Source organism: Mesoplodon bidens (genome assembly GCF_964165515.1).
Source record: "Mesoplodon bidens genome assembly, chromosome: 2".
Lineage (NCBI taxonomy): Eukaryota > Metazoa > Chordata > Mammalia > Artiodactyla > Ziphiidae > Mesoplodon > Mesoplodon bidens.
Window position 1 is genome coordinate 69,732,606 of NC_138177.1, and position 26,915 is coordinate 69,759,520.

A 26,915-nucleotide genomic window follows, 5' to 3' on the forward strand; every position below is an offset into this window, starting at 1 on the left:
TGTGTCTCGGGTGTAGGGCAGGGAGGAGGGAGGTATGAAAGCTCAGGAAGCAGGTGGTCTGTGGGGATGACTGGAGGGCTGGCTCTTTCCCAGTCTCCATCTTCACAAGCTGTCTTGTCTGTTTTCACTTTTTAGAAGGGGGAGACTCATTTACAGAGGGCGTGGTGGGGGTTTAGGGTCGGGGGTGCTTCCTGATTGACCAGTGAAGACCCTGTGCTTCTAGACGGTGTGTGCCTCTCAGTCATCCTGGCAGAACCACGGAGGCAAAGGGGAGGGGACCGTGGTGTATTCTGACTGTGGATTTTGACTGGTGATGACAGAGACAGGAGGATGAGGAAGATGAAGGGTTGGGATGGGAGGAGGGAAGGGAGAAAAGGGAATAGAAGACAAGTGAGAAAAAAGGCTAGCATGGGTTGCCTTATCCACTGTCTTTACCCAGAGCAGGACCACAGGCAATTAAGCTCCCGAAGGCAAGTGGACTGATTTACTTCCATGACATATGTATTTTGGAGGTAGACCAGGCTTTTAAAACTTTCATGTAATAGATAGCTAGTGGGAAGCAGCCACATAGCACAGGGAGATCAGCTCGGTGGTTTGTGACCACCTAGAGGGGTGGGATAGGGAGAGTGGGAGGGAGGGAGAGGCAAGAGGGAGGAGATATGGGAATGTATGTATATGTATAGCTGATTCACTTTGTTATACAGCAGAAACTAACACACCATTGTAAAGCAATTATACTCCAATAAAGATGATAAAAAAAAACTTTCATGTACATGCAGATCGCCTGGAGATCTTATTGAAATGCAGATTCTGATTCAGCAGATCTTGGCGTCTGCATTTCTAATAAGCTCAAGGGGAAATGCTAGATGTTTGCAGCTCTGAGGGGCCAAGAGTGCTCTGAACGAGCAGACTTCTTGCTAGGGGAGGAGGGTACCAGAGTTGCTAACTCGGACCTCACTCTCCGTGATTCCAGTGCAGGGGCCTGCAAGCTGGGGCCAGGGCTTCACAGGCGCGAACATATAATCCTTCACTGAGCACTCTGGCTGTGGACTGGACTGGGACTCCCCTCCCTTCCCACTCCCTGCCCCGGCAACTCTTCCTCTTCCTCACCCTCTCATCTCCCTCATCACCAGTCAGGTCTACAGGGAGTCCATTCTCCTTGAATAAACCAGACCAAATTATCAGGCAACCCAAATGATTGCTACTGATGAACAATATGAAACAAATTGATACACCTTTATTAACAAATAGATTCTACAACCATGTATCTTTTTAAACATGTAAGGGGTAACAGAGTTTTCTGATGTGCTCCACAAATGGGGGTTCTGGCTGCTGGGCTGGGGAACTGGAGGACCACAGAAGAGGCTGGGGTCCCCTGGTCTCCTGGGGAGCGCTGGGGGCTGCAGATGGCTGTGTGTCTTGGGGGGAGGAGATGCCATCACTAGCAGAGGACCCCCTCGCATTCACCAATGGTATCTTGCTGGGTCCTGCTTCTTCTATTCAGCCCCTTGGCTGGAACCTCACTGAGCTGAGGGCGTCTCACCTCAGCGTAGATGACAGAAATGTCCTGTGGGAGAGTCAGGTCAGGGTGAGGAAGCAGACGTCACACAGAGAATGAGCAAAGAGCAGGGGTCCCATCTCACCTTTTCCTGCTGGGCTGACTGGGCAGGCCTGGCTGTAGGGAAGAGCAGCACTAAGGTTAGGGCACTGGGTTCACGGGGTGTCCCTTTCCCACCTCCTCGTGGCACCTTCCTCCAGAGAGCACGGGCCGGCCAGGGTGGGGGGCTGCTCCCCCTTTTACTTCTCAGGGCTTCCCACCCTCAAGCTGAAAGCAGGTGGGCCTGGGAATCAGGAGACCCCAGCTGTGTGACCGGAGGCCAGTCACCTGGCCTCTGAGTCTCAGCTGCTTCAACCAGGAAAGGGTGGTGGTGTTGACAGTGACTGCCTTACAGGATTACAGTGTGAAGCAAGGGACAAGAAGGTGCCCAAGATACTTCTAGAATAACTCCTCCATTAGACACCCACTCTGCACCAGGCAACCATTTAGGTGTGAAAATTATATAGCTGATCTATCTAGTACACAGCTAACAGAAGTATAATTCTGTATACCTAATCTCACATCAGTCCTGCCAAGTAGGGGGTATTGATGCCTTCTCACAGTGGGATGAGAAAACTGAGGCTCAGCCAGGTGAATCACTCTCCACAGTCACTTCCATAAGAAGCAGAACCGTAGGCAAATATTGAATCTTTGTGAACGTGAAGCATTCTCCCACTGATAAAAGCTCCAGTATCCCCTCTTCTATGCATCTTGGAACATAACGGCTCTCCTTACTTTGGGTTTCAGATCCCTGCACCCCCGCAACAGGGAAAGCCTGCTCAGAGCTTGAGCTGCAAGCAGACTGTCCCAGACGCCACCCCTGCCCTGAATCATGCCTTCACCCTTGTTGCCTGCTAGGATTAAAAGGATCATATTTTCTTTTTTTCCTTATTTTGCTAATGAAAACCATAGAGTCTGAGGTTGGCTTCTTTTATCCTTTCTTATGTTTAGGTCCTCATTGTGACTCTTCTCAGGAAGGAACTGGGCCCACGTGTGCTTTCCCATCTGCTTGGCAATGCTCTGGCCAGCAACCGGTCAGGTCCTGGGAGAAGTGCCCTGAGTCCAAGAGATTTCTTGGCTGTCCACTTTCCCTAGTGCCCTTTATGGGTGGAAGCAGAGTCCCTAGACTGACTCAGATCCATTTTACAGACCAGGAATTGAAATCTCAGAACAGGTAAGACATAAAACAAGCTTCCTATCTTTGAACACCTATTGCATACCAGACAATCTTTATGGATTCATGTTCTATTCCTAGCCATTTATAATAATCTTACAAAGTAGGCATTATCTACACTTTATAGATTAGGCTCGGAGAGCTTAAATAACTTGTCCACAGGCACACAGTGAGTACATAGAATCAAGTTTTGAACTCAATTCTGACTGACTCCCACACTCCTCCCATGATTCCACGTTGCCTGTTTGTCTGTTAGAGAGTGGACTAGCCTTCCCCGTGCCTGCCATCTTGACTCTGGTATCTGTGGCCGGGGTTCATGGTCTTTATGGCTCCCTCTTAGAGCTGAGACTGTCCTGTTTAGACTTACACTGAGGGTCAAAGACAAACTGTATCATTCTTTTTCTTTTTTTCCTTTGTTGCTCCACAGTGCTCAGAAAAGGGAAAAAAAAAATTCCTCCCTAGTTGGGATGGTAACAGTGGAGATGTGGTGGATATGATGTAGATGATGGTGATTATGGTGGACATAGCGCTGTTTGTGGTGACGGTGGTAGTGAAGGAGGAGATGATGGTGGTGGTGGTGAAGGTGGCTGTGGTCAGGGTGATGATGGCTGTCATGGTGAGTTGGTGGTCAGGGTGATGATGGCGGTCATGGTGATGTTGGTAGTCAGGGTGATGATGGCGGTCATGGTGATGTTGGTGGTCAGGGTGATGACAGTTGTCATGGTGATGATGGTGGTAGTGATACCTCACCCTAGGCCCCAAACTTCCCCTTTACATGAGCAAAGATGTCAAGTTTGACCTGAGATCACTCACCTTTCACTCTCCTTTGGGATCGTATGCGCCACAGCGTAGATAACCCTTTCATTGTTCTCATTCTGGCAATGAACTGAAAGAAGGAACGCAGCTGCAGCTTGAATAGGACCCACCTGCTCTCCCACCTCAGGACCCAGAAACACATATGGAGGGAAGCTAATCAGGGGCTGTTATGGTGATAACTGGCAGTGGGAAGCAGTTATTAATGTGGGATATCCATCTTGGCAGGAGGTGCCTGACCCCTGCAGCAGATTCTAGCAGCTTCCCCAGCCCTGACATTGTTTAAACTAGAGGTTGGCAATCTTTTTCTGTAAAAAAGGTAGTGAATATTTTAGGTTTTGAAAATACCTGGCTCTGTAGTGTGATAGCAGCCACACATGACACATATACAATGCTCTTTACAAAAATACTTGGTGGACCAGATTTGACCCATGGTCAAATTTGCTAACCCTTGGTCTAAACCTCCCTCTTGGGGGCTGGGATCCCTTCCTACTTCCCTCTCCCACCACCAGCTCCATGCACTGGCCCCTTAAGCTCTCCCCAGAAGCCATCTGTTTCCTTCCCCAGATGACTGATTCCTGAGACTCGGGCTCGTGAGGCCTTCTTTCTTATGACTTCCCTTAAGAGGCCTTTCTCTGCCTTTATAGACAGATACTGGTGCTACTGCAAGTCCTTACCATTGACATACAGTGGGTGTTCCTCTCCACCTACGGCTGGGGGCAGATTCCGGGGTGGAAGGGGCCCTAGGAGATGCAAAGGCACAATTCACTGAGCGCCCTCAGAGAGCAGACTGGACAGTGGGGACAGAGAGGCTGAGAGAAAGAATGTCAGTTACCTTTAAAAATTGTATAAAAAATTAAAAAATTAAACTAAAAAAAGAGAAAAGAATGCCAACAGAGGTTGCTAGAGGTCTGAGGCTGGTTTGTTAATGAGGGTTACTTCACAGGTCTGGACACGGTTAACTTTTATGGGATGTTTCCTTTGAAAAATACCCCAGAGGGGAGGGTGGCTCCATGGGAATCACAAACTGGGAGGAAGCAGGGTCAGAAAGGATGGGTCACATCCTTGCATCGAAAGGACCCAGACCCACCAGTCAGGCTGCTTTTCAGAAGGAGGAAAAGCTAGTAACTTTGACAACATACCATGTGCCAGAAACAGGGCCAGGGAATTCAAATACAGCGTCTACTTAATAGCAAACCTCCTAACCCAGGGACAAGCACAGAGCTGGATGTCACTAAAGCCCACCTACCTAAATCTTCGGTGTCTGATATTCTTCACAACCACCTTGCAAATGCTGATACTGTGATTTCCGTTTTTTAGATGAGGTGACTGAGGTTGGGAGAGGTGACTTCTTCGAGGTCACACAGAAAGTGGTGGAGCCAGAATCTTAATCCAGTGTGTACACTTTTTCTCCACTAGCATGCTGCCTCTGTGAAATCAGGCGTTTCCAGAACTTTAAAAATGACCTCTTGGGATAGGAATTGGGTCACAGGTGGATGTTAGAACACCTGGTTCCTTGCCTGGTGTCCAAGAAATATTCATTAGCTCTAACAGCAAGAAAGCATCAGAGTTGTCAGGTAGCACCTTTGGACATGGCTCCTCCTGTAAAACCAAGAGGGCATTTGTGGAGACTCAGAGAGGCCTCTAATGCTCATTTGTCAAGGCTGTGTTTCTGAGTCTCCATTCATGAAGAGCTCTGTGAATTTGATGGAACTGTGTTTTATGGGAGGTGTGACAGTGGGAAATGAAATGAACACTTTTAAGCAAACAACCAGAACTTGCACACTTAAGTAACTGCTACTTTGAAGTAGACCTCCTGTATGACCACATCCTTGTCCTAGTGATTCCATAATTGGTCAAAATGTTTTGAACATTGCCTTCAGAGATACAGTCTGTGGAATATCTTCAGTGGTGGCACATTTGTATTTGTTGAGGAATGGATATGCTGTCTGGAAATGGTTAAGCGTCTTCTAAAGCTGGGCATGGAGAAAAAAGCTGTTGGACTGTGTCTCTTGTGTGGCTATGGAATTGGGCCTGAAGGTGGTTTTCTGAGTGACATTCTAAGGAAGGTTGTGTGCCCCTGAGCTTCTGAGATGATAGGCCCACCACCAGGAGTCTTATTTTCATGAGAGACAGGTTCCTTAACAAAATGGAGCCCAGGTGCTCCCAGACTGGCAGTGGGGGTGGGGTAGGGGAGTGGGAATGGGTGGGGAGGCAAAATCGCCACATGAAGAGGGACGCTCCTTTGCTCCCTGTGAAAGGCATCTTCCCCTTGAAGATCTTTCACCAGTGACTGTCCCTCCACCATCTTGTTTGGGCCTGGGAGGGAGATGGCTGTACTGTGTTGCTTTGCCTTTAACTCTCTGACCCAGAGGTGAGTGGGCAGAAATACCCATGCTATTGAGACCAGGCTGGCTTTATGACAGGTGCAGAGGTGGTAGAATTCACAGATCTTCAGTTCATGGTCCCCTACTCCAGCTGCTTCCTCATTTAACTCTGGGCCTGCCTCCATCTTTCTCCCACTGCACGGGTATACCTTAGAGCAACTCTGGCCTGCCTTGATGAAATCTAGACTCAAGACTAAAGGAAAGGAGAGATGAGAAGTTAGCTGGACAAAGGCTGCTAAATTAAAAAGGGGAAAGGAAGTTGGAGCCTGGCTCAAGCCCTAACTGGGGTGCCTGGTGACGTAGTGGGTCTAGGGCTGGGGAGAGATGCTTTCAGGTATCCTGGCTGGTGGTCAGGGAAGACTACTTGGATTGCAGGACTGGGTGGTCTTGCTCAAAGAACAGTCTGGCTTAGCTCTCAGAACTCATCACAAATTCCTTAACTGAGGGAGCTGCAAACTTGAAAAAGCAAATCTAGCTGGAGGTCTATGAGAACAATTACTTCTGCCCTTGGCAAGTGGAAAATAAAAATGTTGCCCCCAGGGAGGAAGAAGTAGGTTGATTTGAACTTCTGTAGGTGGATTTGAAGCCCTAGGAATAAACTGGCACCAAATAGCTTTGGCACTGGGAGCCATTCCCTTCAACATAGCCCCAGGCAAACAAGCATTAGAGTTGGAATAAACCCGTAGCCACCAAAGGTGATTGCTTTGAAAGCCAACATTCATGCTTCATTATCATAACCATGACAGGAAGAAGAGGAGAGTCTGGAATTTCAAAACCAATAGGTGAGCTAGCAATGCCATTTATCTGATTATTTTCACTTATTTCTCCCTATAGAATTCTCTCCCTATAGAATTTCTCTCATCTGAATTTTAGCTAAACTTTTTATGACTCTGATCAGAGGAATTACAGAATGGATAACAGGGGCAAAGGCAGTTTGGGAACCTGCCGGGGTGATGTGCTCAGGACAGAAGAGAATGTACTGAGCACCCACTCAGTGCCAGGCTAATACATCAGGTATGAGACAGATGTCACCTCATTAACTCAGACCTTACAACATCCCAAGAGGGAGACATTTAGTGAAACTTAAAAGGAACTGGCCCAAGGTCACTGAATTAGTAAATAGCAGTGCTGGGACTGGGCTATTCCCCAGTGCTCTCCACCACACTTCCTTCCTGATGATCTGAGAGACATGGACTCTCACCCAGGGCACAGCACGGCACAGAAGTGTGTATGCATGAGCATGCATGTGCACTGGAGTTCTCATGTCTTCTTTCTCCTCCACTAAGCAGACCAGAGCTCTGCTGACTTTAACGAGAGAACTGGAGGCCTTGGGTTTGTTCAGTATATTCACAGCCACAGGCCGTCTTCCAAACGTGAAGGACACTGATCTACACCTCGTTTGGCTTGAAAGAATTCCTGTTTGTGCCTTTATTCATGCCCCAGTGTGCAGTAGTGTGCTTGTGCGCTCTCTGGGTGAGTGGGCGTGTGAGACACTGTGTCTGTGTGTGTCAGTTCTGGAAGCTCTAAGTGTCCCCCCTGGGGCCCCTTTGTATGACGTGTGAAGAAAAGTCCCTCCTCCTCCCAATACCCAGAAGTAAGCAGTTGGTCCTGTCAGGCTCTGGCTTTCCAATGGCTGGGCTGTGCCTGGCATAGGGATTCGGCAATCAAGAAAGCCAAAAAGAGTTACTGACCAGTTTTTCTCCAGGGCCTGAAATACCCTAGAAGTGCAGCAGCAATGACCGTCATGCCAAGCAGGCTTGCAGGCAGCCAAGGAACCAGCCAGTTGATGCTAGTGGGGGCAGATAAGACCCGAGGACCTGGGGGGTGAGTAGGGGTGACCGTGAGCATTGAGGATGAAATTAACAACTGCACCCCAGACTGGCACAGGAGAGGCAGAGTGGTTGGCATTAGCGGGAACCACCTGGCCTGAAGGAGCCTTGCCAGTGGGAGTGAGGGACGGATCAAAGGATGTCAACATGGATGGGCAATTACATGGATGACCATGTGGCCCTCCCTCCACGGTGCCCCTCGCTCTCTGTGGACTTCATTGTTTCCCTGCCAGGTTCAGTGGACAGATTCTCCAAACGGGCTCCATGCTCAGTCAGTCATGCAGTGCCTGCTCTGGGCCCAGCATTGTGGGAAGCATGGCGGGAGGAACACAGAGGAGTGAGATCTGACCCTGGCCAGCTTGCTGGGGCTCACAGCCCAGTTGGGGGACAAGACCTACCATCCACGGAGAGTGTCTCAGGCTTGCTTGTCTCTTTGGAGACACTGTTCTCAGCCTTGCAGGCGTAGTTCCTAGCATTCTGCTCTGACATCACCGGGAAGAGGAAGGAGACGGCTCCACCATGGGGAGCCACGTGGTTCCGCAGGGTGTCCCCATTGAGGTAGAATGAGGATCGGAGGGGAGGAGCTCCACAACTCGGCTGGTGGGTCTCAAGGTGAGCAGAGGACAGGACACAGGAACAGGGGCAGCATACAGTTGGAAGGGTCAGCGGGACCCCCCAGGCTCCTCCCTTGGGGACCCCTCCCCACATTCCCAGGGGACCCCACTGCCCAGGCCCCTGGGGAGGGTCTCCCCATCCTCTCCTTACCCCACACCCTGACCTCCAGCTGGGGACTCTGTTTCTGGACCCAGCCACCCTCAAGGGCCGCCTAGCACCAGTAAAGCCCGGAGTCTCCCTCCTCGGCTGCTGGGATGCAGAGTTCTGGATGGAGGCCCCTGTCCTGCAGGGTGTGGCCCTCCTTGTGGAAGGAGAAGAGGAGCTGCCAGGCTGACCGCGGGCTCCCCTCACCGAGGAGTGGGCTCCGGGCTCCCCCCATGGAGCTCACGAGAGGGGTGGGCTGTCAGCACAGGAGGCAGGAACAGCTCTGGGAAGAGGCCGCCCAGGGCTCAGGAGGGGAGTCCTGGACAGCGAGGCCCCTAGAGTCTGAGGTGAGGTCTGAGCTTCGGCACATCCCAGGCCCTGCCCTGCGCCGTGTGGGAAGTGCCGTCACTGTCTCCCAGCACCTGGCCTCTCATCCCACACACCAGCTCTGAACTGACTCCCACAGCCCTGAGCCCCTCTGGGGTCCCAGAAAGCCAGTGACAGAAGGGCCTTAAAGGTCACCTAGTGCCCAGAGGAGAAGGGTGTGGCTCAGGGTCTCAAGGGGGGAGCAGCAGGGCTAGTTCTTCCCTTCCCCCACAGGGCATCTTCCCCCCCTTCCCTGGCTCCAGACATGCCCCATGGCGGGGGCAGGGATGTGGACAGCATCCTGGACATCTCAGGGCCCTGCAGATTGGCCCAGCATCAGGGGAAGCCAGAGAGAAGGGCGCTGCCCAGAGAGCTGCCGACCTGTAAGACCAGACCCCTGAGCAGCACCCTTCCCGCTCCCCCCAGTCCCCCAAGTTGTGACTCACCTTGGACTTGAACCATGAGAGTCCTTGAGGTTCGTCTGCCCACATATTGCATGTATGTCACCTGTCCAGTGCAGCTGTACCGGCCGCTGCTGTTCACTGTTGCTGTTCCCATGGACAGAGTCTGGTTGCCCTTAGAGAGATGGAGGAATTTTCCATCCCTCCTTCCCCAGCATCGCAGAGTCAGGATATCCCCTTCAAACACGGGGTCTGGCTGCACTTGGAGGCTCAGCCAGGCTGTGAGACACAGGAACAGGGTCACCCTGGAGCTGCAGGTCCCTCAGTCCATTTTCTCCCTCTGTCCCCCAGCCCAATGCCTCCCCCGCAGCCTTCCCCCCAACCCCTCCCCGGGATGGAGGCTCCTGGTCAGCTCCTTCACAGCTGTCACTGTCTCCCAGCCCTTCACGCCAGACCAGGGCAGGGCTTCTGCTTTCCTGCACCCCTCCTTCCTCTCTCCTTCCTCTGCCCTTCTCCTCTATTCCCCCCTCCCCTCCCCTCCTCTCCCTGTGCCTTCTCTCTGGCCTCTTTCCCTCCTACCCTCCTTGTCTCCTTTTTTTTTTTCTTTTTTTTTTTGGCTGTGACCAGAGATCTAACCCGTGCCCCCGGCAGTGGAAGCGCGGAGTCTTAACCGCTGGACCTCCAGGGAAGTCCCCCTCCTTGTCTCCTTTTATACTGCATTTTCCTCCGCCACCCTGACAAGCCTGAGTCAAGTTGGATTCCTTCCACCTATTGTTCTGCTTCATTCCTCCTAATTAGATTCTCACTCCCCTAGATTGGTTTCTTTTCCTCTGGTGACTCCAGTGCAGCTCTTTCTTCAGCGTCCACCTCTGATGGTAGCTGCACCCCTGTCCACCAGAGAGGAGCTGGAGGGGTGGGTGTTGGATGTGCCACGGCCTGGGCTCGCTCCCTCCTGCTTCCCTCATCAGGCTTCCCCAGGCCCAGCCTCCATCGGCACTCCCAGCAGTGAGGTTCATTTCCACCACAGTCATGGTGCAGGATCTGTCATTTCTGTCCTCATTTCTAAAATGCATTTTATGTCCTGACATGGACAAGAAAAGGGCTCCTGGGGACCCAGCGTCACCGGCAGGGCAATCCCAGGCTGGCCTGGCCCCAGGGCATACTTCTTTGATCCCAGACAGCCTCAGGAGCCTGGGAGTAATGATGAGTAATCAGATAGGGAGCCCTGAGGAGAGCCCCAGAACATCCTGCCTTTGCCTGGATCCACCTGGATCCCTAGAACCCGTTACCCTCCCCCTAGACTAGGTAACGATGCTCACATCATAGCTGAATAATGGGTCTTTCTTCCTTGGCTGCTCTTTCTAGCATCACTAACTATTGGTTTAGATTTCCCTCCCTGGTATACACAGAACATGTCCTTGGAGGTCAAGATGTTCCTAGGCCAGAGTTTTCACCTACTTGACAGAGGCTCCATGGAGTTCAGTGGGACAGGATGGGCGGGAGGGCAAAGGTAGCCAAGGGAGAAATGAGGCAGATCCACAGAGAAAGATGCCTGCTTCTTTGAACATTAGAGGGATGGAAGGGAGTCCAGAGCCTTGATGAATGGAGATTACAGGAGCTCCAGAGCCACACTGAGAGGAGGAGACTGAAGCCATTGCTACTTGTAAGGGAGCCGGATAGTGGCCTAGAGCCATTCTTCTGGGACTTGAGTCACCCTATAACTATCCGCAGCCTGAGAGAGTAGAGTGCTGGCTTTCTCCTCTTCCTGGGAATTAGTGAAGACTCCTGAGGAAGAAGCCTAGGCAGGTGTTGCTCTGAAGATGTTTCTGGGGGACCCAATGGTCCTGACTTTTCCCTGTCCATTAAGTTTTGGCCCAGAGACACACTTGGAGATGAAAGAGACATAGACAAGACTCACCAGTTTTCCCGACACAGGGAACTGCAAGAGAACAAAGTGATAGAATTCAATTAAGTAGCAGAAAAAAACTTTCTGACAAGGAGGAGGACTGTCACCTTATAAAGGGGTGCTAACATCCATTCAACCAGTCAACCACCCAGCCCCCTAAGCACATAAATATCTAAGCCATCCAACTGCTCAGTCACCCAGCCACTAAACACCCAGCCACCCAACTATCTAACCACCTAACCACCCAGTCACCCAGACATCCAGCCACCCAGCCACTCAGTCACTCAACTTTCACGGTGGACCTGCTGCCTAGAATCCTTTACCCTATCTCAGTTCAAATGCCACCTCCTTAAACAGGTCTTGCTGGGGGCCCCCAGTCAAAAGAATTCTCCTCCATCACTATTACAATACCCTATTGTATTATCATCAGAGCACTTATCACCGTTTGAAATTATCTTATCATTAAATTGCCTACTTGTTATCACCTGTCTCCCTCTGTCTAGAATGTAAGCCCCATGATCGCAGGTACTCTGCCTGTCTTGTTTACTGACGTATTACCTATGCCTAGTGCCTGTGCCTGGATCATGGTCTGTGTTTAACAAGCATATACTGAATAGATGCATGAATGCTTTCCTTTGTGCCCACTCATGCGGGGCAGGGAACAAAAATAGAAAACATAGGACTAGATTCTTACACTAATGTGCTGAGGGTCTAATTTATACCTACAGAAGAACTCAGACAGCAAAGGCAGGACCTGATTCCCGTGGTCCATCTGTCCACAGAGCTCTGGGGAATAGAGTATGGGCGTGATCAGAGGAAAGAGGTGAGATTTCCCTGGAAGAGTAATCATTAAAAGGTCTTGGGACATGGATGGGCAGCTCGGACAGATGAGAGAACTATCAGCAGGCCAGCGTGTCACACAGCGTGTTGCACTTTGTATGCATTGCACTAATGCTTCTAGAGGAACCAATGTTTGAGGAGAATAGGTGGCCAGGAAAGAGAGGCCGAACCACAAAATGATGACAGATGAAGTGAGGCAGGTGTGATCAGCCCAAGGGATGGAGGACCCTAAACTTAGGGGCACAGTTGGATATAAAGCAGTGGAGCATATTCTGGGCTTTGGGGCAAGGGGTGAAATGATGAATGGTGTAGGGCTGAGTGCAGTCAGTCCAGCCTGTCCCCAGGCATTTACCTGTGCCCTTCATGTTGGGTGCTGTGCAGAACCCTGAGAAATGCAAGAATGGCCTTGGAGGGGGTGGGTGAAGACCGCCTCAGCAGATGTTTGGCATGTTCATTCACAGGCTGTCATCCTCACTGTCCACATGACCTGGGACACATTCTCTACCTACTCAGGTCAGGGTTAGCTCACCTGCAGGTTCTCAGTGTGTGCAGAATCTCTTTCTTACCATCCCTCCATCCCTCCATCTCCCCCAGGCCTCCATGCTAAACACATCTTCTTCTAGGAGCTTGGTGTAATGGAGAGCATGCAGGCTTTGGAACCAGATGACCTGGACTAGACTCATGAATCCATCTCTTTCTATGTGACCTTGGACAAGCTGTTTAAAGTTAAAGAGCCTCCAGTTCCTGGTTCTGTCTGTATAACAGAAAAGATAATAGTCTTTTTTCCCTTACAGAGTAGTTACATAGATTGTATCAACCCTCTGCCTGGGAAAGTGGTTACTACATTAACTGAAAGCAGAAAGAAGGCCTGACCTCAGAGTGACGAAGTAAGACCTTACTGGGTAGTGATGCCTCCCCTTCCTTTCTCTTCTCCCCTGGAAAATGATTTTGCAGCTACAAAGCGATGAACAGACAGGGTTGAGGGGACTGACGCCTATAACAAGAGAGAAGGCATCCAGGGAGCATAGGCACTTCAAATGAGCTCATGTTCCCAGATCCTGATGACTTGCTGTCCAGGGCACTGCAAGACCTTGGGATTGTGACTGCAGGACCACTGTGTATAATCAAGACAGCCGCCAACTGGAGACAGAGTGGGCGACACCTCCTTACAGCAGTTCCTATAAAGAAGACCCGAGGGCCTCAGTGAGCTGCAGGCTGAAGATGAGGTGACAGTGTGATGAGATAGCTGAGCTATTGTCACGCGAAGTCACACAACAGAGTCCCGGATGATCCAGGGAGCAGCTCCACTGAACTCGGCACTCAGGCCACTATGGGAGGGATGAGAAAGCCCAGCTCCTGGCCCACTGACAAAGCCCATCAAGACCAAGCAGACTAGCACAATGAACAGAGTCTAGAAACCATTTCCCATTAGAGGGATTGAAAGACATTTATCTGAGAAAGACGAGAAAGAGTACACAGGGATACACAGTGGCCTTCAAATACTTGATGGTCTAAGCTTAAAGGAAGGGAGAGACTTGTTACTTCATAAGGCAGAAGTGGAACTAATTCACGGAAGTTAGATCAGAGAGGCAGGTTTCAGTTCAACATGAGGAACTATGCCACGGTCGAGTTCTACCACATTGGAACATGCTGCTTTGTCAAGCTGTGGCTGCCATGCAGCTGGGAGGGTCGTGTGTCACAGATGCTGTGTTTGCACATGGGGGGTGGGTTCCAGTATTGAGAGGGAAACTGGCTAGTGCCCAGCTCAGAGGAGGATCAAGGTTCATCTCCTAAACTTTAAATACATCTTTAGTGTACAGCCATGTACCAGCATGTCCAATGTCAGGGCTTCTAGCCTCTTGAATCCCTGATAGCCAATAATAATAATAGGCACCATTTATTGTGTGACCATGTCCTGCCAGGCACTTTAAATGAATTTTATTTTCTAGTTTTACCTGATTAGAATCCAACTATACCCAGACTAGAGGTAGTGAGGTAGAATGGAGAAAGCATGGGGTTTGACATCATACGAACTTGGGTTTGCGTTGTTACCAGGGTAACTTTGCTCTTGTTAGCAGCGTAATTCTAGGCAAGTTTCTTAAACATTTTTGAACCTCAGTTTCCTCAACTGTTTAATAGGGATAAAAAACCCCTGCCCTATAATGTCCTGAAGGTTAGATGAGATAATGTATGTACTACAAAGTAGGTACTCACTGTTTTGTTTTCTCTGTCTCTCTGTCCACATCTGAGAGGAAATAGCAGCTCTACCTTTATGGTAACTCCGTTCCTACATATTTAGCCATGGGGTCTGAATCTTAGGCTGGCTTTCTGGGGTTGTGAGCATCAGGTGTGACTCAGTCCTGCCTGGGTTCCCCGTACGCTGTCCACTAGTCAGCCAGTCACTGACTCTCCCTCCCTCTTCCTTTGCTCTCTCCCATCCAGATCCTGCGGTACACGCTGGGAAGCTCTTAGACTTTATCTAGTCAAGTTCAAGGGCTGTTCCTTTCACAAGGAAGTGATTTGCCCTTGGCAACCTCTCCTCTGGAGTGTATCTGGGCACGAGGCCATCCTGTCCCTGCGCTAACGTGAGCACTGACCTTCTCACTTGTCCAAACGGCCATTCATAGAACACACAGGGCAACATGGTGATGTCGGGGAAGGAAGAGCCCTAGGTGGAACAGGTATTGTCTTCCCAGGGGATAAACGCCCACAAACGCTGTCTAGGAAGCAAGTGTATTTAGGAATGGTTTTGCTTTTCTGGTTCAATGAAAACAAACAAGCTTCTGGGACCAAGTTTAAAACAAAAAGTAAGTCAACTCAGAAACCGTAAAGCACTATATGCCCAGACTTGTTCCTTTTAAGTGTAGCAGGGGACAGTAGCTGAGCCTGAGCCGAGCCTGAGCCGAGCCTGGGCCGAGCCTGGGCCGAGCCTGAGCCGAGCCTGGGCCGAGCCTGAGCTGAGCCTGGGGGAGCCAAGTAACTCACCCCACAACAATCCTCTGCCTGGAAACCAGTCCCTGCAGTCATTGGCAGGGGTGACTTGTCCGAGGGTGCTCAGAGCAAGGAGACTGGTATAGATTCAGAAGAATGGATTTGAACCTTCATATCGGTCCCCATGGACCAGTCAGACCCAAAGCAGAACACCCCCACCACCCTCCACAACAGACAGAGGATGTAGGCAGAAGAAGAATGGTCAGTTTGAAGGGGGCTTTGGATACTTAGAGCATAAACCTCTTGACCAGGTGTGAAGCCCAGTCATTGTTGACTGGTTCTAAGAAAAAGCTGAGGCTTCATAAAAACATATCTCCTTGTAAAACCCCATGTTTTGCTCCTGTTGCTGACAGAAATGCACGGAACTGCTTTCTTCCCATTTCCCTGATCTCTTCTCTTACATTCTGGCAGCCTCCTTCCCTTCTATAATATCGTTTTCCTTTCAAGATAGCCCTGATGGATATTTTAACCCGATTTCACAGGGTAAAAGTGTCATTGGGTCTCAGCATGTGATTTTCTGCCTCCCTAATTAGCTCTGATATATCGAAGGGTTACCCTTCCAGGAGCCAGGAAAATGGGATAGGGAACACCAGGACTCCCCTATGTCTCCATGCCCATCACTCTCATCCCCGTCACTCTCAAGCATGCCCATGTGCACGCACTTGTCTCAAGCTCCAGCCATAACCCACTTGAACTAGGAAAGGTGAAATAAGGAACTTTGCGTCTTAGGAACGACTTACAGTCTTTGGTGCTCAGAAGAGGATGCTGGCGCTTGGTGACTTACCGAAGAGCAGTGCAACTGTCCAGAGCAGCAGGGGGCCTGGCCTGGCGTGGAGGAGGGAACCTGGGGCAGACTGAAGGCAGGGGTGAGACTGGGAGGGACAGCATCTAGGCCACAGGCACAGGGGTGGGTGGGTGACCCCCTCTGACGTGGGTGGTGTTAGTGCTTGATAATCTAAATACGGGAAGTGGGGAAGAAACTTTAAAAGCTCAAATTGGTATTTCTTCTTTGGTAGAAGGAGTGTTACACCAATGAATTTTCTTGACCTTAAAGCATAAAGGAGTCAGGTAAGCGACTAGCAAGCACTTTTGGATGCTCTCTCTGTGGTTTGAAAAAGCTCATGCTAGGAACTAGGGTGGGACAGGGCTATGGAAAGACACAGAGACTGCCAGAATTTGCTTGGCCTCAGCATCACTTAGCCTGGAAGGTAGCACAGCTCTAGAAACACTAAGATCATCCACTCCCCACCCCGAGTGACGTCTAGTTCTCCAAGGTACCCTCTTCTTCAAGGAGAAATGTGTCTGGACACTGCAATGAAGCAGAGAAGTGGAATCCTGAAAAGAGTTCACAGGACTGTGAGCTCAGGAGAGAATCAGGGATTGATGAGGTTGGGGTAGAATGGGGCTGGAGGTTTTGAATCTGAGGCTTTAAGACTGTCAGGTTATTATTTTGAGAAGAACCATTCGTTAAAAGACACCATTAGGAGAGTGAACAGGCAGGCCACAGGGTGGCAAGGTATTTTCAATACATATGGCTGACAAAGGACTCGTATCCAGAATATAAGAATTTCTACAAGTCAGTTAGAAAAAGACAGACCACCCATTAGAAAAATGGGCAATATTTTGGATCGGTACTTTACAAAAGCAGATATCCAAGCACCCAATAAACACAGGATAAGGAACTTGACTTCATAAATCACCGTGGAAATGCAAACTTAAACTGCAGTGAGATACCACCACAGCCCCCATAAGAATGGCCAAAACTATAGACAAACAAGTGCTGGTGAGGATGTGAAGCAACTAGAACTCGCGTACACTTCCACAGGGAATATAAATTGGTACAACCACTTTGGAGAACTGTGTGGCAGAATCTACTAAAACTGAACACATAGATGCCTGATGACCGAGCGTTTCCACTCCTACGTATATGCACATGTGTGGGCACCAAAAGACAGGTGCAAGAATGTTCATAGCAGCATCACTTGTAACAGATTAAAAACTGGAAACCACTGGTCTCTCAACAGAGAAGGAGGCCAACTCCCCAACCCACACATCCTCTGAGCACTGAACATGTGAGTTTAAGGTGAAGCATGGAGAGGTGGGTAACATACCAGGAAGCACTTTCTGACAGTAAGCTTGTTTCTGGAAGTCTTTGGGTGAGAAGTTTCATATACTGTAGTCTGGAGTTTTCTGTGCTTACTGCTGAAAGCAGGAATGGACAGGGTGAATTTTCTAAGATTTCTTGCCCGAGATTCTCTGATCCAGTGGAAATGGGAAACCAATCTGGCACTGCCAGGCAATTCTTTTGAGACTCAGTTGATTGGGAGAGAGGTAAAAGGAGTGAGGAAGTAAAGTAGGAATCGAATATCTTGTTGGCTCAGCTCAAGATGTTAACATTTATACATTTTCCTCTCGTTCTCTTTCCAATGGATCTCCTGACTCTAGCTGTCTTTAACTTTGTTCAGCTGCAGGTCTAGAGGGTAACGTGGGCTACAGCTAAGGTAGGAGACGGGACAACCACAAACGGTCTAGCGTGCAAGCACTTGAGGTGCTTTGCAGGCAGAACCCTTGAAGCCTCAGCCGCTGGCTGCTTCCACTTTCACTGGGTTCCACCAGCTTGAGTACATGAAGCCCCCCCACCTCTCGCTGTACCCCTGCAGAGTAAGATTTGGTTGCACCTTCAGAGGTGTTAGTGAAGTTGGCTCTCTGAGCTGAACTGGCTGCACATCATTTCTTGGGGACGAAAGTCACCCGAGGGAAGTAGGGCTGCTCCCAGGTTAGGATTCTTCCCAGACCCAGGCTCACCATGAATCAAGACGGGGATGGGCTGGAGGGATTAAAACCCGTAATACTAATACTTTAAGGGAAATAAGGGGCTAAAAGGAGGTGGGGAGGATAACAGAGCGGGGGTTCTCAGCCAGAAGGGGCTTGAAGCCCAGGGGCCCTCATTCCTCAGGGTGAGCTGGCAGGAGAGCAGTGGTAAGGGACAATGGCTTCTGGGGAATGAGAAGATTCAGCCCCACCCCCTAGGAGGTAAGAGGGAAGGGCGGGGTAGATAGCAGGGGTTAGGGGCAGTTCTGGGCGTGGAGACAGCATGGTGGGCCCCAGAGCCACCCACCTGGGCTTAAATCCTTGCTCTGGGTACTAATATGCTGAGAGCTTGGTGAAGGATTTTTTTTTTTGCCGTACACGGGCCTCTCACTGTTGTGGCCTCTCCCGTTGTGGAGCACAGGCTCCGGACGCGCAGGCTCAGCGGCCATGGCTCACGGGCCCAGCCACTCCGCGGCACGTGGGATCTTCCCCGACCGGGGCACGAACCCGCGTCCCCTGCATCGGCAGGCGGACTCTCAACCACTGCGCCACCAGGGAAGCCCTTGGTGAAGTTTTTAACCTCTCTGTACCGCAGAATCCTTAGTTCTAAAGTGGACGAACGATTACTCCTCAGTCATAGGGGTGTTAGGAAGTTTAAAGGAGATAAAACCTTGAGAAACACTTAGACAATGCTGTCTAGAACTTTCTGCGATGGTGGTGATGTTCTCTGGGCTGTCCAGTTCAGTAGTTACTAGCCACATGTAGCTACTTGTGGTTGGCTAGTGAGGCTGAGGAACTGAAATTTTGTTTTTAATTTTACTTAATTTAAATAGCTAGTAAATCAACTATACTCCAATAGTAAATAAAAATTAAATTAAAAAATAAAAATAAATTTATATAGCTACATGTGGCTAGTGGATGCCTTGTTGAATACTGTAAGCTTAGCATAATGACTGGCAAGTGGGAAGTGCTTGATGATTAGCTACTGTTGTAAGGAAAGGAGTGTGGAAGCCTTGAGCTACCAGAGCCTTCCCCTCAACCTTAGTTTGTACTGGAAAGACCCAAAGAGGTGAAGTAAGTTGTGTAAAGGTACTCAGCCATGAAGCCTGCTGGCATTGGAGCCACATCCCTAGCTGGGACTGGAGGCCCAGGGAACTTGACATCATTTCTCTGAATTAGGTTCGAAAGAGAGAACTGAGGAAATTTATCAAAAGCCTAGAATTTAGGACAGGAGCTGTAAAGACCAGGAGTCCCGTGAAGATGGAGCCAGACTGGGAATGAAGCTCTGGGCCTGGCTGCACTATGAGGCATCTGATCAACCTCTTTCCCTCTCCCTCCTAGAGACCTGGAGAGAACTTGGAAGGGCCAATGGGAAAGTTTGTGTCAGGTCTGCAGCAATCCCCTGTGGCTACATGGACAATTGCCCTAATGAGAGCATCTTTATTAATACCGAAAGGTCATTCTCTGTCCACCTACCCACTTATCCATCAAGCTTTATTTTTTATGTTTTAGCTCTTGCTCAATGCCCAGTCCATCTGTGCCCCTGGGAGCTTAGGAGGAGACAGGCATACACTCAGTGTGGTCTTTGTGCTTTTTAAACCATTTTTTTCATGCCTCCATTATCCTATTTCATCACACTGTATTGTATTTCTTTTATTGTCTTTCTCTAATTCCAGTTTGTGATCTCCCCAAAGCCAAGAGCCAAGTCTAATTTATTTTTGTGTCTCCAGGCCTAGCATAGTAAGAGCTTCAAGGTATGGCAACGTATAATTGTTAGGAGTTCTGGAGTCAAAGAGTTGGGTTCTAATTCTGGCTCTGCTGCCTACTAAGTGGAGGATGGGGGGTGGGAGGGGTCGCTTAACCTCAGATTTTAAATCTCTAACTAGGTAATAATGATCTTGACTTCTAGTATTGTGGAGAGGATTACACTTTTGGGCACACAATATCTTGTACACTCATCCTTCCACCTGAAATTGGGGTCTACACTTATACCTTCTCAGGAGACTTGTACCACCAATGCTACATGAACTTTTCTCTCCCATGAGTACGGTCACACCATCTCAACTGGATCTTTCTGAAAGATGCTCTGAAAGATGCTCAAGTCTCTTTTGTCTTCAAGCCAAACCAAACCAAACCAAACCATTCCAGCAACCCTTCTCTTGACTCCACACTCACCGTAAGCCCCATTTACAGTCACTCTTCTTCAAAGAGTAGAAGATGGCGGCACTTCCCAGTTGGTGTTCTAAGACTCACTGGTGTATCACAAATGGTTACAGGTGTTATAAGATATTGATCTTCTCAGCCCTCAGGGCAGCTGGGTGGGGCCACACTTCCAGTGGGGAGCAGCCTTGCTCAATTACCCAAAGTTCCATTTAAATATAATTTTCTAGGGCTTTCCTGGTGGCGCAGTGGTTAAGAATCCGCCTGCCAATTCAGGGGACATGGGTTCAAGCCCTGGTCCGGGAAGGTCCCACGTGCTGCGGAGCAACTAAGCCCGTGCGCCACAACTACTGAGCCTGTGCTCTAGAGCCTGAGACTGAAGCCCCCGTGCCTAGAGCCCATGCTCTGCAACAAGAGAAGCCACTGCAATGAGAAGCCCACACACCACAACGAAGAGTAGCCCCCGCTCGCTGCAACTAGAGAAAGCCCTCACGCAGCAACAAAGACCCAACACAGCCAAAAATAAATAAATAAAACAAATTTAAAAAATATATAATTTTCTATATGTGCCACAAAGTGAAAGGGTTTGGGAAGCACCGACATGCATTCTGCCATCCCCCAGTCTCCATTTGCTCCCCTCCCAATCACCCCTCAACCTGCTCCAGTTTGGCTTCTGCCTCCTTCATGTCTCCAGCATTTCCAGTGGGTGGGGTTTTGTTCACACTTTGTTTGACCTCATGCTCACATTGTTACTGCTGATTACTCCCTCCTTCCCTGAACACTGGGACACCAGGAAACTTCTCCCGGTTTTCCTCCCCACTCACAGCAGGCTCTGCTCCCTCCTTCAGGGTCTCTGAAAAAGTTCTTTCGACCCCAGTCCCAGGCCCTGTTCTCTGTTCACTTTATAGTCTCTCATTCAATAGTCTCATCTGTGCCCATGGTTTAAATGATCACTTCTAACGCAGACTCCCATATTTGTCATTCTAATGCAGGTCATAACCTTGCATTTAAGATATGAAACTGCTGGGGGAGGGATACATTGGGAGATTGGGATGGACATATACACACTACTATATATAAAATAGATAACCAATAAGGACATACTGTATAGCACAGGGAACTGTACTCAATACTCTGTAATGGCCTATGTGGGAAAAGAAGCTAAAAAGAGGGGATATATGTATAAGTATAATTGATTCACTTTGCTGTACGCCTGAAACTAACACAACATTGTAGATCAACTATACGCCAATAAAATTTTTTAAAAAAGATATGAAACTGCTTACCAGAGAGCTCTGCGTGGAGGTCTCAGAGGCTTCATATGCACAGCTGTTGAGACTGAACCCAGCCCCTGCCTTCGAACCTGGTCCTCTTCTGGTGTTTCCTGTGTTAGCTGGCAGCACCACTCACCACCCCGCTGTGCAAGTCAAACACCTGGGTGTCACGACCCTGATTTGCCCCAAACTTTCCCATACTATGACCCTTTTGGATAACTGGTATCGTGCATGTGTGCATGCTTTGTATTTCTGTTGTTTATCACTTCCCCACTGCCAGTCTGCCTGAATCCCAGTTGTGTCTTAGATTTCAGTTTACATAACCATTCCTATGGAAGCTCTTCCCTGACCACCCCCCATCCCCCAGCCCAGGCTGGCTGAGGGGCACATACATCTGTCTCAGCATTTAGCACACCCATCCGGCATTGTAATCGCCTCTTGTGTGCATTCCCTCCACAGGACTGCAAGCTCTCAGAGGGCATGGGGCAAGTTGGTCTTGTTCTTTGCTGTGCAGTCAGTGCCTGGTTCAACAGACATGTGTGGGATGGAGACTGAGATACAGCAGAGGCTCCCCTCTTACTGGTCCTGCTTATGGCCAGTAACAGCCAGCTGGAGGGCTGCTGAATTGTCACCTGATCTGCCCTTCTTCAGGTCCTCTCACCCCCACTTCCATTCTCTTATTCATGAATAAGTGGGTCTTAGGGTGGGATTGACCTACCTAAGGCGCTTGGCTGTCTCTGAGTTAGCCTAGTATCCAAATAATTCAGTACCTCTATTCCTTCCTTCCTGGCTAATGGGAGATCATCAGTTTCTTTGGTGGGGGGGGGCTTCCATTTAATCTATGTTTCTTTGAATCACAGCTGCACCCCATCTGTATTTCCTTACTCTTGATTGTATACATACCCATTACATTCCTCCTTGCATATATTTTCCTAAGTAGCATGTTAAAGTTTTTTTTTCAGTTGTGGTTCAGATAGGGCAGCCTAGAAGCCTGTGGTCACCAAAAGCAGTCTTAGAATTAGGGAATGGCTCCATAGAAGCGGCTGAAAATGGAAGGAGGTACATTCTTCCCTGGAGATTGAGGAAGAAAAGCATATATAATTAAAGCAATAAATTGGGTTTTTGAGGTTGTCTGTTTACCATTGTCAAATATAATCTATTTCATGCATTTATCCAGAATGCATAAAATAGGTCAGATTTCATTTTCTTCAGTTTGCTTATTTTCTCCTCCAGTTCCCTGCGTAGACACAGAACCCAGATGGAAATGGGAAGACTGTTGACTTGTGTACTTAGAGAAGGTGGTGGTAAAGGATTCAGTGCACTGGATCCTGGGAATTGGATGCCTGTGAGCAAATAAAAACTAAAAAGAGGCAATGAGGTATCTGGGAAAGAGCATGGTGTTCGGAGTCAGACAGATCTGAGTTAGAATCCTGGCTCAGCTGCATTCACTGTGCAGCTTGGATTTCACTCTCCTTCCTGTCTTCCCTGAATTCACTCCGTGCGGTCCTCCCACCACCATATTCTCCATCCACTGGGTTCTTTTCATCTGCATATGGACATGCGCAAATATCATCTCAAAACAAACAAACCTTGCCCTCTGCCTTCTTCATCTCCTTCAGCTTCCACCCAGGCTTCTTCTCCCTTTACTGCCAAGCTTCTCAAAAGAGTCGCCCACACTCCCCGTGTCCTCTTCTGCAATCCCTACCCACTCCTCAGTCCCCGATGATCTGGCTTCGGCCCCCACTGCACCACTGACCTGCTTCCGTCACAGTCACAATGACTCCTGTGTGGCCAGCCCCAAGGACCGTTCCTTACCCTCTGGTCATCTGGCTACTCAGCAGCATTTCCAACAGTCGAGCTGCTTCCCTCTTGAAGCAACTTTTCTTTCTTGGCATCCATCTCATCCCCCTCTCCTGGATCATCCTCCTACCTCTCTGGCCTCTCCTTCTTAGTCTGTTTGCTGGATCCTCCTCTTCAACCTGACACTGAACATAGGGGTCCTCAGAGTTCAGTCCTGGGGTCCCCTCCCTTCCCCTTCTCATCACTTCTCTTCACTGGTTACACTGTCTCCCTAGTCCCACTGCTTTAAATAGTGGACGGCAACACCAAATCCTGACCTGACCCGACCTCTCTGGTAGACTTCGACCCGGAATATACAACCGTTGGCTGTCCTCCTCCACTGGGGTAATCCACAAATATCTCAGACTTAACTTATCCAAAATAAAATCCTTCATCCTTCTCCTTGGTGGGAACAAACCACCCTTCCACTGTCCCTGCCCTCCTCCCCATGTTTTCTCATCTCAGTAAGCACCACCACTAGCTACTCAGATAGAAACTTCAGAGTCATTCCTCACAGCTAATCTATTACCCAGTTCTATTGGTTCCTCTCCAAAATATATCTCGAATCCACCTGATTCTCCCCATCTTTACTGTCACCATTATAGTGGATCTTCTGATATCTTTTGCCTCCATTACTGTGAAAGCCTCTTAATTCTTTTCCCCGCCTCTGCTCTTGCCCTCCCATGCATTTCACACAGAGATATGACCTACACAGAAGATAAAAAGACCCAGCGTAAACACTCCTTGGCTTAAAACTTCCAATGTCTCTCTTCATTGCACTGAGAATAAAACATAGCCCTTTCTATAATGCCCAGCAGGGGGAGCCCTACCTCTCTTTCCGGCTTCCTTTGAAACCACCCACTTCTCTCACCTTGTTGTGGATGATCCTTCAGCTCTGCTAACGACCACAGCTCCTCCCTCCATGCAGCCTTCCTCTGCTGTTCTCTTTGCCTCAGAGGCTCTGACCCCACCCCACCTCTGCCTTCACTCTCTGTGGTGTGTGTGTGTGTGTGTGTGTGCGTGTAATATTAAACACTCAGAAAAGTAAAATTTTATTGTATGTAAATTATACCTCAGTACACCTGATTATCAAGAGAAAGAAAGAAAGAAAGAAAGGAAGCAATGCATAACAGATAACATAAGAAACATCTGAGTACCCACCACTCCACTCTATTTAATTCTAAAATGTCATATTTGCTTCAGATATTGTCTTTCTTAAAGGAATAACGTAGTACACAGTGAAGACACCCCACCTCTGGATTCCTTCCCAATTCTATTTTCCTCCCTTCTTTCCCAGAAGTAACTCCTGAATTTGGTATTTGTTTTTATACTTTCCTTACATGTGTGTGTATCCAACAACAATACATAGCATTGTTTGCATAGTTACATTTTATGCAAGTAGTTTTATTGTGGGAGGATTCTGTAACTCACCCAGTTCCTCAGCATGCTTTGTGAGATGGATGGATCCACACTCACACAGGTGGCTCTGGCTGTCATGTCCACAGTGGCATAGTATTTCATTGGATACCTACATCTAACCTGATTTATTCTCCTCAAGATCGATAACGGTGCCATTTTCAATTTTTGACCATCATAAACACTGCTGCAAAGAACATCTGTACACGTCTCCTTGGGCACATATTTGAGAGCTTCTCTAAGGTAAAACCTTAAAATCGGAATTTCTGAATAATAGCGTACTTGCCTCTCCAACTGTACTAGATAGCGCCGGATTGCTCTTCAAAGCGGTTGAAGAGTTTCCACTCCCACCGCAGCGGGGGCATTTCCGGAGCTCCTTGTTCTCACCTACAGAGGTGCCGAGCTCGGTCTGGCCTCCAGGGGGCGCCGCGCAGCTCGCTGTGATTCTGGGCGGCCGCGCCAAGAGCTGCTGGACGCAGTTCTTTTCGCTAGTTCGCGGTCCCTTGGCCCCGCAGGTAGTCATTGTTGAGGATGAGATCCCAGAGGTGCATTTGGGGCAGGCTCCAGCCCCTGGGTCGCTGGGAGATGTGGCCTTAATCCTCCTCTCCTCCAAACCTTTTCCAAAATTTGAAAGCAGTACAAAACAAAAACTTCTCCATCTTGAATTAAAACCAAAAAAGGACCTAGGTTGCTAAAAGAAACATCTGTATGCTTAACATGCAAAATATAGAATGCTAATATTTTAACCTATATGTTTGCTTCAGATGTTTTCTTTTTAAGAAACAAAACATTCCAGTTACACTTGAAATTCTCCTATTCTTTCACCTCCCTGCCTTCCAGGTGGCAGTTAAGATCCTGAGTTTGGCTGATATCCAAACCATTTATTTGTATAACGTATGTATCCATAAACAATGTATAGTATTGTTTGTTTTTATTTACACAAATGCTATTCTGTACGTAATACTCCTGCAGGTTTCTTTCCTATGCACACAACATTGTTTCCAAGATAAATCTACCTTGATGCCTGTATATCTGGTTCAGTGTTTATCTGTCCTCCTAACAATATATTTTTAGGTTGTTTTCAGCTGTTGGCTATTTAAGCAATGTTGCATACACACTTCACAAGAGATTTTTGTTTTGTTCATGCTTACTTTTGAGTCCCTAGAAGTGTGCCTGGCACAAAGAAGTTGCTCAGTAAACCTGTGTTGAGTTAATGAATAAGCGAACAGCCTCATACATGTTTCTAGGTTGCTCACATGCAGACTTTGCCCTGAATATACATATAAAAGTGAAGTGGCTGAATTTTCAGGTGAGCTCAGCATATTACTCTCCAAGGCTATTGTTCCATTTTATACATCCCCCAGCAAATCTGAGAGTTTTCATTTCCCCTTAGCTTCGCCAACCTTGGTATCTTGAGATTTGGTGTATATGTGCGTCCAACCTGATGTATATCAAATCATATCTTCTTGTGCTAATTTGCATTTCCCTAATTCCTTTCTGACTATCCCCCCACCTCCCGCCACCAATTGACTTCCTTTGTGGCTTCCAGGTTATCAGATTAGCAGAAGTAGGTTGGGGTGGATCTAGGGTCACTCTTAAACTCTCACGGGAGCAGCCTGACTCCTGAATGGGTCTGGACCTCTCCATGTATTTCCAGCCTCCTTCCTGTCCTGGAAGGTTTTGAATACATGTGCCAGATCCAGGACCTCGGGACTGAAGAGCAAAGTTGGAGACCCAGGGCACCCTCCCCACCCAGTCCCACCTTGAGCTCTGAAGCCTCCTGTGAGGGGTGGGAGAGGGCTCTCCGGGCGCCCATGCGGGTCTGTTATTCTCCAGGTCTCCAGCTGGAGAGTGTCAGCCAGGAGAGCCTGGGACCCAGGGTGCTCTGGCATTTGTAGCAGCCTTGATGCCTCTGAGGACCCTGCATGTTCCCGTGGTGGGAGCTGTCTTTGGCGTCCCTGGCACTACCCCTCCTGCGCACACACCTTGACCTCCACTTACAGGAGAATATGCCATTTGGTCTGTTTGGCTCCTCTGTATTTGACAAATTGAACACTATTTGGAGAAAAGAAGACAAGTTCAAAGGTAAGGGGATAGATGTAATGGGAGAGAGGGCTGGGGAGCAGGGGTGCAACTGGGGAGGAAAGTTTGAACTCACAGGGTACCCCTTGGCCTTGGGACAATAGGGAAAAATACTGGGCCGCTGGGCTGAATGTAGCACTGGGAGTCACCACCCCTGTAGGCCTTTGAACCGGATCAACAGCCCAAGGTGTAAAATGTGACACCAGTGGATCAGCCAGAACAGTGGGTGTGCAGGAGCCACTGCCAGCTGCCATTGGAAAGGCCCATATT

The 26,915-nt window shown here is 48.9% G+C and overlaps 1 protein-coding gene across 1 annotated transcript; it reads right to left on the reverse strand.

Annotated features, from left to right (window-relative positions):
• Positions 1–1,441: 1,441 nt before the first annotated feature.
• LOC308629753 (Fc receptor-like protein 6) lies at positions 1,442–25,086 on the reverse strand (the record flags this gene model as incomplete). Its single annotated transcript, XM_081257964.1, is given in 12 exon segments — positions 1,442–1,567; positions 1,644–1,752; positions 3,247–3,379; positions 4,262–4,327; positions 7,663–7,788; positions 8,199–8,390; positions 8,393–8,437; positions 8,566–8,626; positions 8,630–8,815; positions 9,415–9,605; positions 15,848–15,907; positions 24,951–25,086. Coding segments are annotated over 12 exon segments (1,431 nt in total).
• Positions 25,087–26,915: the final 1,829 nt, after the last annotated feature.